At 33.1% G+C, this 18,241-nt stretch overlaps 1 protein-coding gene across 3 annotated transcripts in view; it reads right to left on the reverse strand.

The window, feature by feature from the left end:
• Positions 1 to 18,241, reverse strand: part of LOC126890800 ((Lyso)-N-acylphosphatidylethanolamine lipase-like) — a 169,438-nt gene that overhangs the window by 79,473 nt on the left and 71,724 nt on the right. For all 3 annotated transcript variants that reach the window (XM_050659990.1, XM_050659991.1, XM_050659989.1), the window contains exon 3: positions 7,338 to 7,664. In XM_050659990.1, coding sequence (XP_050515947.1) covers positions 7,338 to 7,664 — 327 coding nt within the window. The remainder of the gene's footprint in view (positions 1 to 7,337; positions 7,665 to 18,241) is intronic.

Raw genomic sequence — 18,241 nt, forward strand, 5'->3', positions numbered from 1 at the left:
TCTGTTCTTCTGTCGTTGTGAGAACTTGCCCTCTTTTGTCTTTTAGTGGTTTGTTATTGTTTGTGTTCCTGTTTGCCAAACGCTTGGTGTTTTTATATAATTCTCTTTGGTTATTTGTTGCTGCTGCTTCTTCTGCTGCTCGAGCCATTCCCTCAGCCCATTTTCTCTTGTCTCCTCTAGCACTCTTTTTTACCTGTTTATTTGCAGCTTCGTATTCTTGGGCTATTTTAATTTTGTCGTCACTTCTTTGTGCTCTATTTAATGTGGCTTTGAGGTCCTTTCTTTTTCTAATAAGTTGCCAGGTATTTTCACTTATCCACTCTTTCCGTTCTTCTTCTTGATATCCTAAGATTTCCTGAGCATTTTGATGTACGGCAAGTTTAATCGATTCCCATTTCTCTTCTACACTTATCTGCATATGGTTTATAGTTTCTGCATTCAGTTTTATTCTATTACTCCATTCATTATGAGTTTCGCTATCATTCAATTGTTGTATGTTGTATTTCTTGCGTCTGTTGAGTTGTTTATTGTTGTTTTTCGCCCTTATTTTTACTTTTATTTCCCCCAACAGTAGGTGGTGGTCACTCCCTACATCTGGTGATCGCTTATTCCTTACATCCAGTAGACTGCTTCTCCATTTGTTACTAATCAGAAGGTGGTCTATTTGATTTTCTGTTTTCTTATCAGGTGATACCCAGGTTATCTTGTGACACTTTTTATGTGGAAATATCGTTCCTCCAATTACCACATTGTTTTCTAAATTCTATGAGTTTTTCTCCATTTTTATTTCTTTCCCTCAGCCCGTGTACTCCCATACTTGCTTCTGCCCCATTATTATCCTGACCTACTTTCGCATTCAGATCCCCCATAACTATGATAATATCTCCTTTGTTTATCTTCCTCATAACTTCATTTAATTCTTGATAAAACTTTTCTTTATCCTCTTCTTCACTTACTTCTGTAGGTGCATAGCATTGCACGATGGTTACCTTCCTTATAAACGAGTTGAACTGGGCCACTATTATTCTATCTGACACTGGATACCATTTAATTAGGCCTCTTTTGGCGTCCTTGCTTACAAGTATTCCGACTCCATTTCTTCTATCATTGGTTATGTCATTTCCTGAGAATAGTAGTACACTGTCATTTGATATTGTCTTCTCTCCTTGTCCAGGCCATCGTATTTCAGATATATGTAAATTTAACTCTGTCATTTCTTTTTCTACTTGAGCCAGTCTGGACGCTTCGAGCATTGTCCTGACATTCCAGGCTCCAATTCTACAGCGGTTTTTGGGATGTAAGGTTTTTGTGGTCTTGGTTTGCTTCGTTTCAGTTTCTTTGATTTTAAGATTTAAGGTGAGTGAGTTATCAGCTCTCTGCACCTAAGCATATTTTATTTTCTTTGCACCCTAAAGCCACAGTGGTGGCCCAAAATCAATTTTTGATTATTTTCTTTATTAATTCTCCTTTTTTTTTGGGGTGGTTCAGGGGAAAATATGGGGGTGCATTATACAAATTTGTAGATAACACTAGTACACGGATAATCGCTGAAAGTTTTTTTACTCTAGCATAGGCGATGCAGATGGTATAAAAGGGGGTTTTTTAAAATGTAACACCCTGTAACTAAAAAATTTGCAATTGCCCTTAAATGAAACCTATACCAAAAAATCAGCCACTTATTTGTGATTAATTGCCGCAGGGTTTTTTCTTAGTTTTCATTACAGTTAGGGAAAAATATATTTTTTTAAAACATCTTTTCAAAAACAATTTGTTAACTTTGGGGCGCCACCCCCGCTAAACGGTGGGTGATACACATATGCTGACGACAAATAAATAGTAGGAAATATAGTCCTCTTTATTTTACTATTAAGTAAATCTTTTGAAAAACGTACATGAAGGGCTACGTTTCGCAAAAACCACAAATTACCCCCTTTAAAGTGATAAAAAGAGGGGGTCCCGGGGCGAAATTTAAAAAAAAGTTAGTCGCATAATAAGCACCCCTTGATATACCAGGAAAAAAAAACCAGACTTGTGTCCATTTTGCGAGGTTCAACCTTTGTTTCCTACACTAATCGGAAAACGTATCTCTGTGTAGAATTAAATTACGGTGAACTTTTATTTGGGGTTGTTTTTGGTTTAAATATAAAATCTTCCGAGTTATAGAGTAATAACTGAAAAAAAAGAGGATTTCGGAACAGTGGCGGCTCGTGGCTTTAGGGACAGGGTCGGCAAGGTTTTTGTCTCCTCAGATAGGTATACCATATAATTAAAAGGCTTCAATCATCATAGAAGATTTTTGGTTTTTGTTTTTTTATTTATTTTTTTTTTTTGTTTTTTCACATAGATTTAGAACCTAAACATGTTTATAAATTAACTTTGGTCTATGTTGTTTGGACGTAGCAAAATGGGTTATAACATCATCGTAAAATTTATTAATGTGTTGGAGAGATTTTAATAGTTTTTTTCTATTGACATTTAAGAAAAGCTTGACATTCTCTTTTGTTTCATGGTGCTTCGACAATACGTTTTGACACTTTTGAGACAAGAGAAATCCCGTTCATTTAAGAGGAAACAGTAGCAACAAACGCGTTCCAAGATTGCGACTGTAATTTTGAATATTTTGTGGAGATATTTGGCACACTTATTCGTAATATAATAAAAAATGGCGGTACATAGCCCAATTTCAGAAATAGGTTAGTATGTGGAAATTATTCTATAACTAAATAAAATATTGCAAAAAGGAGCCTGTACCGCCATTAAGAAAGACAAAAAATACACTTTCTTCAAATAAACTTTTTTATCCCGTGCCTAGATTTTGTGTCACATTGGAACTACCAAAAATCGATTTTTTATAACAAGAAATCGAACATCACTGACTTGGCAACATTTCGCGTCTATGTGTATAAAAATTATTGTTTTTGATCACGGTTATTAGACTTTATTACGGTTGTCTTGTCCGACGGTGGTGGGGAGACTTATATTTTTGACTTTACGTCACAAAAGTTTACATTCCCATATTTTTAAATTATTTTCGATCATTGAATGTGTGTTATTGTGTATATTATATGTGTATTCTTTGTGTTATTATGAAATAATAACACAAATAGTACACATTTTATCTTATACCGGGTGGCGAATCGTAAAAAGGGTCATAGGAAACTCAATGTAAAGTTCTGAATTGTTGAATTCCTGCTTCCCTAATTATTCTACATCAAAAGTCATGAGAGAATACTTGTAGAGAATTAAAATCTGTATTAAAATCAAAAGTTAAAATTGTTCTACGATTTAAATGCATTCCAAAATTTTGAAAAATATGATACATTTGCCACAATAGGTATGCGTGTAAAAGTAAGGCCACACGTTACTATTTAACTGACAGTGCTCACACCATTGACTGAATAAAAAAAATCTTTATTATTAATCCTTTCTCCGCAACTGAGGGTATCTTATCAACTGTATTGTTTTTAAACAATAGATGATAAAATAAAAATATTGACAGTTCAAAAATGTGAACATTATTGCATTGTGTGTGGCCTAAGCTTGGGCTGAAAACTAAAATGTATTACATTTTTACAAAATTTTGGAATATGTTTAATTACGTAGACCAATTTTAACAGTTATTTCCAATACAGATTTGAATCCTCTTCAAATAGTTTCTAATGTCTTTTGATGTAAAATAATTATTAGGGAAGCTGGAATTCAACAGTTCAGAATTTACATTGAGAATGCAAAGAATTGACGCATGTCAAAATTCTCAATGTGTTTTAATTGTATTCATTTTTTTCGTATCCTGAGAAAACTAATAAATATTTTTGAAAAATTTTTAACTCAGAATGAAAGACTACATTATTACCGAGGGCTGAAAGTCCCTGAAAACTTCTATAATATTTATTTTAATTAATAAGTTACAGGGCTGAAAATAAAAGAGAAGTGTGATATTTAATTTCAAATATTTCATTCAATAGAATCTGCTTGTTTATTATAAGGGGCTTTCCGCCCTCGGTAATAATGTAATCTTGCATCCTGCGTTTAAATTTTTCTAAAATACTTGGTTTTCTCAGGATTCGAAAAAAATCATATTATGATTCAAATTACAGTAAACTCTCGTGACGTAATCTCACCCTTAATGTTCATTGGTTAGTCGATTTGGTTCAAGAACCGTGGTTTTTGATAGTATAAAAACGTCACTGTCAGCGTCGAATCACCAACGCACTGTTGCCTCACTTTTGAAAGTTCGCAGAAAGTTCGCAATCTTGGACCGCATTTGTTGCTACCTGTTGATCGCTACTGTATCACTTTAAGGCAAAAGTTGGTAGCAATGAGAAAATTCATGATAATAATTTATTAATTTCGGGAACAGTTTGTTGCAATGAACTGCAGTATATAAAATTATACATATTTTGTAACTTATCCCATCTTCCGAAAATATTTGGATCAGCATATATATTGAAAATTACTATCTCTGAGATTTTTTACCAGCTTTGTTATTCTATTTTTGGAATAAATAATGTCAGTTGACTGATTTTCAACAACATTGAATATCACATCAGTTTGGGTAAGCACTTTCTTAAAAATATGTAAAAAATATTAAAAGAATAATCATTTAGTAAAGTTTTCAAACCGATTGCTTCACGGATCGAGATATCATCACTCGCAAAATTGTTTCCTTTTTTAATAAAATAAAATTAAAAACTTCCAAAAGCTGTTTACGAAAATCTGCCACAGTGAAAACTAACCGAGATTTAAAATTCCAAAAGCTACTTTATTTCATAATTACTTTCATCCCGAGCGCACTATTAGCAGGGTACGTGGCGTGCCTGCTGCTGGAGTCTGCCTATCACCGATCGGCAGATTGTTTATGTGCCGGACTCTGCCATTCAAATACGGGTGAAATTGTGGTGAAGTATGAGGGTGGAGGGATGTATAGTTGGTTTCCTATCGGCTAATATTCCACAGCGCTTCAAATCGTAGATACGTAGATCTAGGGACGGCTGGCCGTCCCTGTCGAAGCAGATCTTATAAAAAAGAATTCACACAATCGCAATCGGATGCATGGCTGTGATTATTAATTTGAAAAGTTTCTTACGCGTAGGGATCACTTAACGTATCGGATTGATCGAATTCTTTTAAAAACAATGAATAAAATTTAGTCTGTATTATCTCACAAATTTTTTTTATTTTACAGAAACAAATATCATCTACTCTGATTAAATTAAATATTTAGAAAATCTACAATGTGTCTATAAATGTGTGGGTCGGCACTGCCGACCCTGACCGGCCGCCACTGTTTCGGAACACTAATTTGTTTATAAACAAAATAGCACACCTTATGCGGAGTTTCCATACCTACAATACTAATATACAATCTTAAGATTTGATTCCAACAATAAAATAGCTTGTAAATAACTTTTCCTTGTTTTTTTTCCTAATTTGCCCAGAGTATATTGTGACTTATACAGGGTGTTTCATTAATAATTGTCCATATAGTAACTGGAGTAACCTTAGCAGAAAATACGAAGATTTAACCTAAAACACTTAAATAAAATGTGGTTCCTTACTGAGTCTATTTTATCTAAAAATCTGTGTTTTATCTAAAAATTTAAAAACTATTTTTGCTCAGCATTTTAAAACTATTCGACGTATCCTTTTCATACTTGGCAGAAAGTGTGACTGCTAGACACCCTACTAAATTACGGTAAACAAACGTTTCTAGCTACTATCAGAAGCGTACGACAGGGGATGGTGAATGGTTGACCCTTCTCAAATTCTAAGCCATTGGAGGAATTACTATTTTAGTGCCAGTTTTAGATTCTCCAATACTTTTTACGTAAATAATATACTCTTCATTAGTAACGATAAAGTCATTAGTTTTCGAGATATTTAAAGTTAAATATGAAACGGCACAGTTATTTTGATTAATTTATGATATGATTCATATAATTACAATTTAAAAATTATTTGTACCCAGTACTTTAAAACTATTTGGCGTATCCTTATCATACTTGGCAAAAAGTGTAGGTACTGTACACCCTACTAAATTAAGATAAATAAACGTTTCTAGCTACTACCAGAGGCGTACGACAGGGGATAGTGGCTGGTTGACCCTTCCCAAATTCTACGCCACTGACGAAATTGCTATTTTAGTGTATTTTTTGATTTTGCAATACTTTTTATGTAAATAATATACTCTTTATTCATAACGATAAAATGATTAGTTTTCGAGATATTTGAAATTAAAAATAAAGCAACACAATACATTAATCAAAATAACCGGGTCGTTTCATTTTTAACTTCAAAGATCTCGAAAACTAATGACTTTATCGGTACGAATGGAGAACATATTATTTTTATAGAAAGTATAGGAGAATCCAAAAATTGAACTAAAATAGCAATTTCGCCAGTGGCGTAGAATTTGGAAAGGGTCAACCATTCACTTTCCCCAGTCGTACGCCTCTGGTAATAGCCAGAAACGTTTGTTTAACATAATTTAGTAGTCTGTATAGTACCTATACTTACTGCCAAGTATGAAAAGGATACGTCAAATAGTTTTAAAATGCTGAGCAAAAATACTTTTTAAATTTTTAGATAAAACGCTCTGTAACTCAGTAAGCAACCACATTTCATTTAGGTGTTTTAGGTTAAATCTTCGTATTTTGTGCTAATTAGTCCATATAGTAACTGGTTTCTCCAGTTACTATATGGACAATAATTATTAATGAAACACCCTGTATATCAAAAATCTCGGACACGACATCAAAATTTCAAGACACAATCAGACCCAAAAGATAGATAGAATGGTTGGTCTAGGCTGGGCAGCATATGGCAGATTGAAAAACATATTCAGCAGTGAAATTGATTTAAGCCTTAAAAGGAAAGTATACAATCAATGTGTCCCTCCAGTCATTACGTACGGAGCAGAAACTCTAACATTAACCAAAGCAAGTGTGTCAAAGGTTAGACACAGGGCGGAAAATGGAAAGATCCATACTAGGAATAAGACTTGCAGATCGAGTGAGAAATTTAGAAATAAGGCAAAGAACGGGTGTGCAACATATCATAGAAAGAATTACGAAATTCAAATGTAGTTTCGCCGGACATATAGCGAGACTGCAGGATGACAGGTGGACAAAAAGACTGTTGGAATGGAAACCTCGCATGTACAAGAGAAGCAGAGACAGACCACTAACACGCTGGACAGACGACATAAAAAGAATATATGGCAGATGGATGCAATTAGCATAAGATCGAACTTCCTGGAGACGTGCTAAGGAGGCTTATGTCCTGCAGTGGACAACAGAACAAGTGATGATGATGATGATGACGATATTGTGACTTACCTATCGGTCCAGCAGCCCTAATACTAGCCAACGGATTAAACCAAGTGAAAGGATATGCAGCAAAAATTATAAGTTTAAACCAAAATGGCGCCTCTAACTTTGCTGGACGTTCCGTGAATCCCCAAGGATCGGCTAAGATTAAATGTTTTACCCTATCGGGATAGTTTATAGCGTAACTTGTTGCCAGGTATCCACCAAAGCTATGCCCCAGGAGGATCATATTTTCTAGTTTCATTTGTTTTCTCCATGCCTCTAGGGAATCTACCATTTGTTTCTCTGCTTCTTCAGGATCACCGCTGAATTTTGGTCGTGATGATCTTCCAAATCCTGAAATACATACAAAAATTGGCATTGCATTAAGGAGTAACTTTTCAAGTTTTGTACATTTTGTAAGTTTGTTACGAAGCTAGGATAAATAATCCAGGACAAAAATCCCCACAAATTATATCTGGTCAAAAAATCCCCACAAATAATCCCCGGACAAAAATCCCCACAAAAAATCCCGGACAAATAATCCCCACAAATTTTTGCACTCACATCCCCACATCCCGTGAATGCAATCGACTCAAATGATTTTCAGCCTTAGTGCATGAGATTCATAGCAATCGCCATGAAACCGATTTTCGTCACGAAAATAATGATTAGCAATTAAGATTAAGCATAAATTATATTTTCGATTACCAGATCTCGAATTCCAATTCCGTGCTGAAAACTTTAAATTTTACAAAAGATTGTTACTTTTTTTAAAAAACGTGGAAGATAATATCTTCATTCCCATTCTAGCCTGGGCAGATTATCGGAGAATAGGCCATTTTTGGGAAAAGTTATTTACCAGCAATTTTATTGCTGGAATCGAATCTTATGATTGTATACATTAATAATATAGGTATGCAAAGTCCGCAGATAGTGTGCTACTTTTTTTATAAACAAAATGGCTCCCGAAAATTGTGTTTTTTTTCAATTTTTGCTCTATAACTCCAAAGATTTTAACTTTACACCAAAAACACCCAAATAAAAATTCACCGTAATTAAATTCTGCATAGAGATGTGTTTTTCCCGATTTACTTAGAATAGAATAGAAATATGCTTTATTGTCACTGAAAATTATAAAATTTTATGGACAAAGCTTAACATAGATTCACGAAAAAGATATACCTACATAACAATAACAAATACAATTTTATAAAATTAGATAAATCGTCAATAAAAAAAAATATAAACAAGTTAAAAAAGTGAAGTAAAAAAACAAAAACCAATATATTGCAAAATTACTATAAATTGCAAAATTGAACATACAACATAATATAATAAAACACAAACAAAGGAACTAATAAGTTTAAGCTGCTGTATGTGACACCCAAATATATATAAATACACTTTAGTTACTTGTACATTACTGTGATTTCTTAGTTAGTCATTAAGAAACTCTTCTACTGAATAATATGGTCTTTTAGATAAATGAGCTTTTGTCATTTTACGGAACTTGAGAAAGGATGTTGCAGATTTGAGTTGTAAAGGGAGATGGTTGTATAGCTTTTTGCGGAATATAGTATAGATTTCTTTACTAACTCAGAAGACGGGATCGGTAAATAGACATCAAAAGTTGAATTTCTGGTGGAGTAGTCATGATGAGGCCTTGCTGGAAAGACATGCATGTGTTTACGAATTAAGCAAACAGTTTCTAAAATATACAAAGATGGAAGAGTTAAAATTTCGTGATCTTTAAAGTAACTTCTGCAATGGGTTGTTCTTCTGAGGCCAAACAGATATCTTATTGCTCTTTTTTGTAATTTGAAAATAACATCAAATTGGGCAGCTGTACTAGACCCCCAAAAAGGAAGACCATATCGAAGATGAGACTCGAATAAAGAAAAATATGTTATTTTAGAAGATGCTAAATTGAGTTCCTTCGAAACAGATCTTATGGCATAGCAGGCCGAGGCGAGTTTCTTACTTAACAAATCGATATGAAGGGACCATTTGAGGTTGCTGTCTAAAAAAATACCAAGAAATTTTACAGAATCAACGGTAGAGATCTGGCTGCTATTCACAAGCAGGGGTTGAAGAATACCTTTATATGATAATGCTACCGTTTTATCCACGTTAAAGGAGAGTAAATTAGAGTCAGACCAGGTTTTTATCGTGAGAAGATCAGAAGTTATAGTGGCATGAAGAGTTGCAATAGTTGAGTTGCTCCAAGTGATACTGGTATCATCAGCAAAAAGAAAAATTTTTCCATCGATTTTTAAATTAGTGATGTCATTTATAAAGATCAGGAAAAGTAGAGGACCCAATACTGAACCTTGTGGTACTCCACATATAATGTTTTTGAGACTAGAATCATTTGCTCTAACCAATTGTTTCCTATTATCTAAGTAAGATTTGAACCAATTCAAAGAAATACCTCGAATTCCATAGTAATTAAGTTTTTTAATCAAAATGTTGTGATTTACACAATCAAAAGCTTTGGAATAGTCACAGAAAACAGTGGCAGTATAAAGGTTATTGTTTAGTGTTTGGTAAACCTCGTGAAGTACAGAAAACATGGCATCAGTTGTACATTTATTAGTTAAGAATCCGAACTGATTTTGTGATAAAATATTGTTATCAAAGAGAAAGGACATAAGTCCGGTTTTTATGAGCCTCTCAATAATTTTGGAGAGTACCGGTAGTAGGGCAATAGGTCTATAGTTGCAGGCATTAGATTTTTCGCCACCTTTATGAAGAGGAATAATAATGGCTTTCTTTAGGCACTCTGGAAATTTACCGTTTTCAAAGGAATCATTAATTAGTGACACGAGGAGTTCTAACACATTATCTGTGAGATTTGAGAAGATTTTTGTGGATAGTCCATCAGTACTACAAGATGATTTGCTTTTGATACTATTGATCGTTTGGATCAATTCAGATTTATAGATTGGTCTTATAAAGAATGAATTCGAGACAATTTCTGAATTAGGGAGATAGGAAATGGGATCTTGTTGAGACTGAATAGTTGATGTTATATTTTTACTCACGTTAATGAAGTATTCGTTTAGATTTTCAGGGTTTGGAAGGGCAAATGTTTGAGCTGCGTGGGTTTTATTTCGAAGATCGTTTATTATGGACCAAGTTTCTTTTGCAACACTTTTGGAGCTTGCCAGACGATTTTGACAGTAGGCTTTTTTAGCTGATTTGATGAGTTTTAGGTATGTGACACTGTAATTGGTGATATATTGAGTGACAGAGACGTTGGTAGTAAATTTCTTGATATAAAGTAGTGAACGCATATTTTTTGCTGATATGCGGATACCTTTGGTAGTCCAGGGTTTGCGACGTTTTGGCTTAATCGTAATTAAAGGAAATGCCTTATTGAAGATACAGACAAGCTTCTCCAAAAAATCACTGAAATTATAGTCCACGTCCGTAGAAGGAAAATGCCGGTCAGAAGTTAAACATAAATTTTGAAATTTATGAAAATTCCGAGCGGAAAAGATCCTACCTAAACGTCGGGTTTTCGAGGAGGGTTTGCTGAAGATGTTAAATTTCGTATATACTGCTTCATGATCCGATAGTTCCGCATTAATAACTGTAGAGCAAACATCAAGGGGTGAGAAATCGGAGACAATATAATCAATTATGGTAGATGTAGTTTTTGTAATCCTTGTAGGAGAATTAACGTGCATTGAGAGACCATATGATTCAAATATGTTGACCAAGAACATTTGGGTAGCACAAGCAGCAGCATAATTTATGTTGAAGTCTCCGCATAGAATTTTTCTGCTTTTGTGAGGCAAGTCATCTAACAAATTTAGCAGGTTCTGAAAAAATAGTTCCACGGAAGAGTCAGGTGATCTATAGATGCAAATAATGTAAAGATTAAGATTTTTATTAAAAACTAAGGAAAATTCAAAGAAGGCCTCATTCAACAAAAAGTCATATTTTGTTATCAGAGAAAAATCATTGTTTGCAGAAAGAATTAGGGTGCCTCCATGAGCTGAGTTTGGACGATCATACCTAGCAATTGTGGTATATTTCTCTACAAAAAAAGGCTCGTTGACTGCAAGCCAGTGTTCTGTAACAGCAACTATCTGGGGAAATCCTAATTCCTCTAGAAACAAAAACAATTCGTCAGTTTTATTTCTTATAGAACGAATATTAATCAGAACCATACTAAAGTTGTCATCACTAAAATTATTCGAGGTTTCTAGTTCCTCAGAACACGTCGTATTATTTAAAAATTTCGTCTTGGAGAGCTAGTGGAATAATAATTTCGGTGACATTCCCTTGATTTTTGCAGGTGAATAATTCTTTCCGAAGTGAGAAAAGACCTAAAAGCAGCAAGGTCAGCGTCTACTTCATCTGCACCAATTCCATAAGCATCGTTGAATTCTAGAAGAATTTTTCTTAGATCTTCACTCTTAGTCGGAAGTCTTTCGGAAGCCAGAAACAGTTTAACACTTGTGTTGGTATACCCATCATAAAATACTGATGCAGGTTGGTCGTGTAGAAAAGCAAGATGAATTTTAATGGCCTTCAAGATATCAGGTTCCCTTAATCTGGCTAAAAGATATCGACTATTCGAGTTATTGGTCAATCTAACTCTTGGTGGGGTCAAAGGATCCAGATTTATCGATGGTTCTAAAGTATCCTTCTTAATGAAATTAATATGAGAACGGAAAGGATCTTTAGATTTGCACATTGCAATGGCCTGCTTGTCTGTCAGTATATTTGTGGTATCAACTTCATTCTTGTTGTTACTTGGAATGGTAATTGGATTTTCCAAGTTAACCGTGCTTCTGATGTTCTTCCGATTTATATCTGTCTCAGATGAAGTCGTTGGTTCGGAGTATAAGGATTCTGTAGACCACTTAACGTTTACACCCGGTGGCCAAATTTCTTTATTAAATAATAAGTCAATAGATGTTTTAGACTTAATACCTATTTTGAATGAGGAGCCAGTATCTGAGTTGGCATCTTTAAGGAGGGCGTAACATCTTATAAATTCCTTGATACCTAGCTTCTCTTTAATGTAATGAACTACTTGTATAGGTGTGTATATTGGGGCTAAGTTGCTAATGACGACAAAGTGACATTTATCTTCTGCAATTTTTGTTTTTTTTTGACTGTACTGGTTTCGAAATGCTGGGTGTCTTCAGTTTGGGTACTTGAAGTGGCATATACTATGTTTTTCTTCGATACCTCTTTCTTCGTTGGTATAGTAGGTAGTTTGTTGGAAAGATTACACATTTGATTAGATATTTCACTGATGTGTGAAGAGAGCCTCTCTAATCCCAACTTTATCTCAGATGAATTTGTATCTTGGACTTGTATTTTAATCGTGTCATTTGAACAGCCGAAAAAAACTGACGATATATTGAAAATATCTTGTTCCATCTGCCTTATGGATTTTAAAAGATACTCAGGATTTAACAAGTTATTTAATTTATGAATCTCGTCAATTTTTTTTGTAAGATAGTCTAATTTGTCGTCATTTTTTGCTAATAAATCATGTCTCTATAAATACAGGCAAATTATCTGTGAGTTTTTTAGTAACTTGAAGTAAGGCGTCAAAGTTCTCTTGTGGTATTTGATTTTTTGTTAAATTTGTTACTTTTTCATTTAAACATCTGAGGCTAGGTAAACCACATAATGTACAGAAATATTTTAAATGGGCATTTTTTGGATCTAGTAGAGTTTTTGAGGTGGTTTTATTGAGACCAGAACACTTGAGACAAAAATATCGTCTACAGTCCCCATGACAACGTATCTTGTATTTGTCGTTGTCGGAAAATTCAATCAAGCAAATATCACAATTGTAGATCATGGTGGTCAAGGTTAAGCAATATTTAATTGGGTCGTTGAATGTAAAAAAAGTAAACAAAATGTAGAATAGTCAAACAAATCTGGTAACACTTACAACGAGTTTAGTTACACAACACTCCAAAACAATAACAAAAACACTTAAACAAATTTGAGTAAGTAGGTCGTGATGACAACCAAAACAAAACACAACTAGTCACATCGACGACTGAAAACGAACTGTAAACTTCGACGAAAATTTTCCCCGGAAAATCCGGGTTTTTCCAACAAAATCTTAAATTTCAACAAAAATTTTAGATAAGTAATTGTTTACCAATTATTAAATAACTTGGTAATTTAAAAGCTCTTTCCGTATAGATTATAATTCCAGAAGCCGATGAAAATTGAATGAACAGTTTCTGTCCAAAAATTCCGCCCGGTACCCTTCATATTTGTTTAAAGGTGACATTTTTGAATAGGAATCCACAAAGAAACCGAATCAGAAATTTTTCCAGACGGGAGCGGTCTCACCACATGGACTAATAGGGATACAATAAAAATAAAAGTTAGGCTTACTTTTCTATCTATATATCTTTTTTATTCATACAATTTATTATGATTTTAACATTCCTATGCTATTATTAATATGTCTTGGACCTTTCTCCCCACTATAAAACTCGTAACCCTAAGCATATATAGAAAAGGCCCAAGAAGTTGTTTGAGGACAAATTCGCCGGTTCAGAAGAAGAATGATGCAACAGCAAAATGCAAAATTCTTAAGAAGAGCAAAAAAACGATTTTTGATATCAAAATCATAAAATATGATCAAAATTAGCCATTCACCACACCGTGGTCAGGATCTCGAGATATAAGCGTTTTTTGGGATGTGCCGCTTGTCTATGAAGTAACATAACTTTTTCCAATTGTATATTTTGACTTAAAATTTTCCAAAAAACTTCTTCATGAAATATATTTTATTGTTGTGTTGGTTAAAATTATAAACTAAAAAGTTTGTCACTCAACTTTTTTAAGTAAACATAAACTAACGAAATATTATGACAAAATGTTTAAAAATTAACAACTCCTTTTGTAATGTGTTTGAACATTTTGGACAAATTTCATTGTCATCTACATACTTCAAAGATGACACAGTAAAATTTTCAAAGGGAAATATTTACAGCGACTAAAGATACAGCGAGGTAAATTTGAAAAATCATCAAAATTGATTTTTGGCATTTTTGTATAAAATTTGATTTTTGAACATGCTCCACCAACTCTAGATAAAAATAAACTTCATATTCGGATTCAGCGACCTCAAAAACATAAAAATAGACCAAAATTGGTCATTCACCTTTAATTTGATTTTCGTGGTCGGCATAACGGTTGATGCCGCTCGCCTAATTTATAGATAGAAAAGTATTGTTTTTATTGTATTCCTATGAGAATTCGAGAATCTGGTCAAGTTTGGAGCGCTGTAAAACCTAGATAATAAATAAAATTAAACATCTTGATAGTGTAAATTGTTCATTGAAAAATCCTCTACAAAATCGCTATATTATTTTATTGTGAAATGAACGGAAAAAAAGTTATAATCTCCAAAAGGAAACTTCTTACAAAATTTTCTCTTATTTTTGTTTATAACTTTTTTGTTGGTCACTTGACGATAAAAAGTAATAAATATAAAATTGTAGAAAATTTAATTTGCTACATTTTAGGTGTAATTAAATTTTCTGTAGGATTGCTAGTTTAGGAGATACAGCGCGAAAGCCCTTTGCACCCCTTTTTCCAATATGGCGGCCGGGGGACAAGGGTGGCGACCCCAAAAACTTGAACTGAAGCTTCTACTGAACCTCCCTACACATTAAAAAAAATAAAATTGACTCCTCTAAGAAATGCAACCCTAAATGTAACATTTCAATGGACTAACGAGCGACAGTGGCCAGCCACTGTCGCCGATCCTCGCTGCTAATGGCGTCCATTACAAAATCATTGGCGCTACAAAATCGCCTGTTTAAGCCACTTTGTGGGTCCACTCAGTAGCGCTGCAGAGTGGCTCGTCTGTTTATGTTCTGTTGTTAAACGCAGCGTGAAACCAGCCTTTATATAATTCCAGAAGTCCATCAATCAAATTATGGATGTTTGTAAATCCAAGGTCATGATCATTTATTGTCTCAATTTCTATATATTTCGCACCACAGTTCATAATTTACATTTGTTATTGAATACAATCAGTCATTACTGCAACTGCAATAAATTATAGACGATTTAAAATTACTTCGTTTAAATATTATATGCATTACAAACATTGTCAATAATTTACAATAATTATTTAATAATTAAAGTAACAAATGAATGATTCGAGTTGTTTTTCAAATTATTATTACTAGTATTAGCGTTAAAACAACAGTTCAAGGTGGCCAAGAAATGACTCTCTTCGCTACCTAAGCGGGGTTGCCACGTTAGCAATTATACAGAGTGGACCAAAAGTGTGGAAACGCCTAATTATTTTTTTACGAACTGTACAAAAACCGGTATACATATGTCTATTCTGCAATTGGCTCCGTGCATCTCCCCTCTACTTACAGTCACGTGACACGCTGTCAGATTTTGTCAGGACGTTTTAACATTGAGTCTTATGGGATTATTTTGTTAAACTTGAATATTTTATTTTGTAGTGATAATAACCGATTACAATTGTTAGAATTCATTAGTTATTAATTTATACTGTAATTTATAGTGCAACAAAAATATTTTCTTTTCGTTAATAAAGATTTATTGACATAAACTGCGATAGTGAGGTTATGTATACAAAATCAAACTGATAATAAAGATTGGAAATAGAAGAATTTATATCAGATTAAGTGCGTTTTTATTTTCTGTTTATATTAATACATAATAGCACTAGCGTGACACGGCATTTTTTTAATGTCTCATTTAAACATACACAAAGCGTCCTGATAAAATTTCAAAAAACCGCCACCATGAGCAGGTCGGTCGATTTTGCTTTGACACTTTGTTAACGCTCAGAGCGAATAAGAAGATTTCAAAGTTGATGCTTATAATTTTGCCGGACTCCGAACTCACCTTTTTTCTGGTATCATTTGTCACTTTGGATTTTTAAATACAACACACTGTACAGTGTATACTGTATTATTTTCTACATTTTTTCCTCGTTTAGTTAAATTTTGACAATTTGTTGAAAATCATAAAATTTTGTAAGATTTCTTTTCGTTATTCTTAACCTATAAAATATTGTTCTGGAGTTATTTTCTTATGGCATTCTAGGTAATTAGCTATTTTAGTTGGGAATAAGACATAATTTAAGGTTGAAATTAAAAATACATTTGACGTTTCGATTTTCACTTCGCAAAATACGAGACATATTCATAAATTAAACATTAATCAAATTTAATTTATTAGATAATGTTTTGTATTTTGATAACTACGACATATTTCAAAAATTGTAAATTAATCCTATAAAATATGTACAACCTATCTTTTACAGATTTGCAAATTATTTCATCAAAAGTTGACATAATAGTTTTTTGAAAATAGCGTAAAAAGGGATATTTTTACGCAGTTCTCAAGCCCAAGGTGACACAATAATATATTAAAATTTGGTAAAAATCCCCAAACTAATAAAACTATCGTGCTATGTATTAAGAGTGTAAGTCAAAAATAAAAATTTTTCATTAGGACTTTTTAAAGTCTTTTTTACCACTGATGAAATAACTATTACAACTAAATATCAAAATGGTGATGAAATATGATTCGTAAATTTAGTAATTAACTGTTTTACTTTCTACTTTGGTAATACCTTATTAAGGTACTTAGTACACTTTAGAAGACCAAAAATAAGCATTTTTTCAAGATTTTTTTTCTCAGAATCCTTATTATTTGAAAAAATTTTGTGAAAAAATCGCCCGTTTTTCTTCAGTTTTTCATGGTTAAAAAATATTTATTTTTTGGTCAAATTGTGGTAAATTGTCACGTAAGAAACTTTCCCTTTTCAAATGCAGTACGATTTTTTTGTTTCAGATATCCCAATCCTGAGATTAACTGTCTGTCATAATTTTTCGAGGTCTCGACTTTTGCGCCCTCTACAATATTAGTGCACTTGCATAAATGAAAAAAGATATATTTTTTGTACTCTTTAAGAGTTAGATATTAATATTTAAAAAGTTTTATGTTCATTTTTAATAAAGGTTCTGCGAAAAAAATTTTTGAAAAAAATGTTTAGTTTTTGTCTTATAAAGTGCACTATGTAGTACCTTAATTATGTAATTCAAAATATAGAAGAATCCCGAAAAATATTTTTTATTACTTATACTCTTAGTACATAGCACGTTAGAAAAATTGCTTTTTCTTGGAGAAAAATCGGCTTCCAATATCAAAATAGTATAGTGTACAAGTGAGAAAAAAGAAATATTTCTCACGAGCGCAGAAGTTTGTTAAAGTGCCGCAAATCAAGCGAGGGAGAAATATGTCATTTTCTCATGCGTTGTACACTGTACTTTTTCTATCGATGCGGTTTTGTCAAGAGTTCAAACTTCAAAATTAAACAATTTAGGTGCTTTAGGTATATTATATGCATTAATTTGAAATAAAATACACATACTTATATAATTTTCCGTTTGGTGTGTGTTGACGGAATTAATTATTATATAAAATAAATATTAATTAAAACGCAAACAACTGTCAATAATATACTTATTTATTTTGGTAAAAAAAGGTGTTTTGCTTATAGATCTCGTAAGAGTGTCAGCAGGGCCGCGCCGTCCATAAGGGCGGAGAGGGGCGATGCCCCCCGGCGCCGAACCAAAAAGGCGCCGGCAGGTGCCGAAAAAGAAATTTGACAATACCGAAATTACCATAAATATTAGTAATATTTTATTATTTTGTAAAATTGAAAATTTACCAATCGTAGGTAGATACAAAAATAGCAATTATTATTATATTGATCCCGTAAGTTTACGAACTGTTATTACTCCATTCACTCACGGTAAAATATTGCAAAACCTCTGAACTTTAAAGAACAGCTCGGATTAACATGAAATTTGGCATACACGTAGCTAACATGTCAAAGAAGAAAATGATATTGTGTCGACGTGTGCTTTTGTCCT

Source organism: Diabrotica virgifera, chromosome 8 (assembly GCF_917563875.1).
Source record: "Diabrotica virgifera virgifera chromosome 8, PGI_DIABVI_V3a".
In the NCBI taxonomy this organism is placed as follows: domain Eukaryota; kingdom Metazoa; phylum Arthropoda; class Insecta; order Coleoptera; family Chrysomelidae; genus Diabrotica; species Diabrotica virgifera.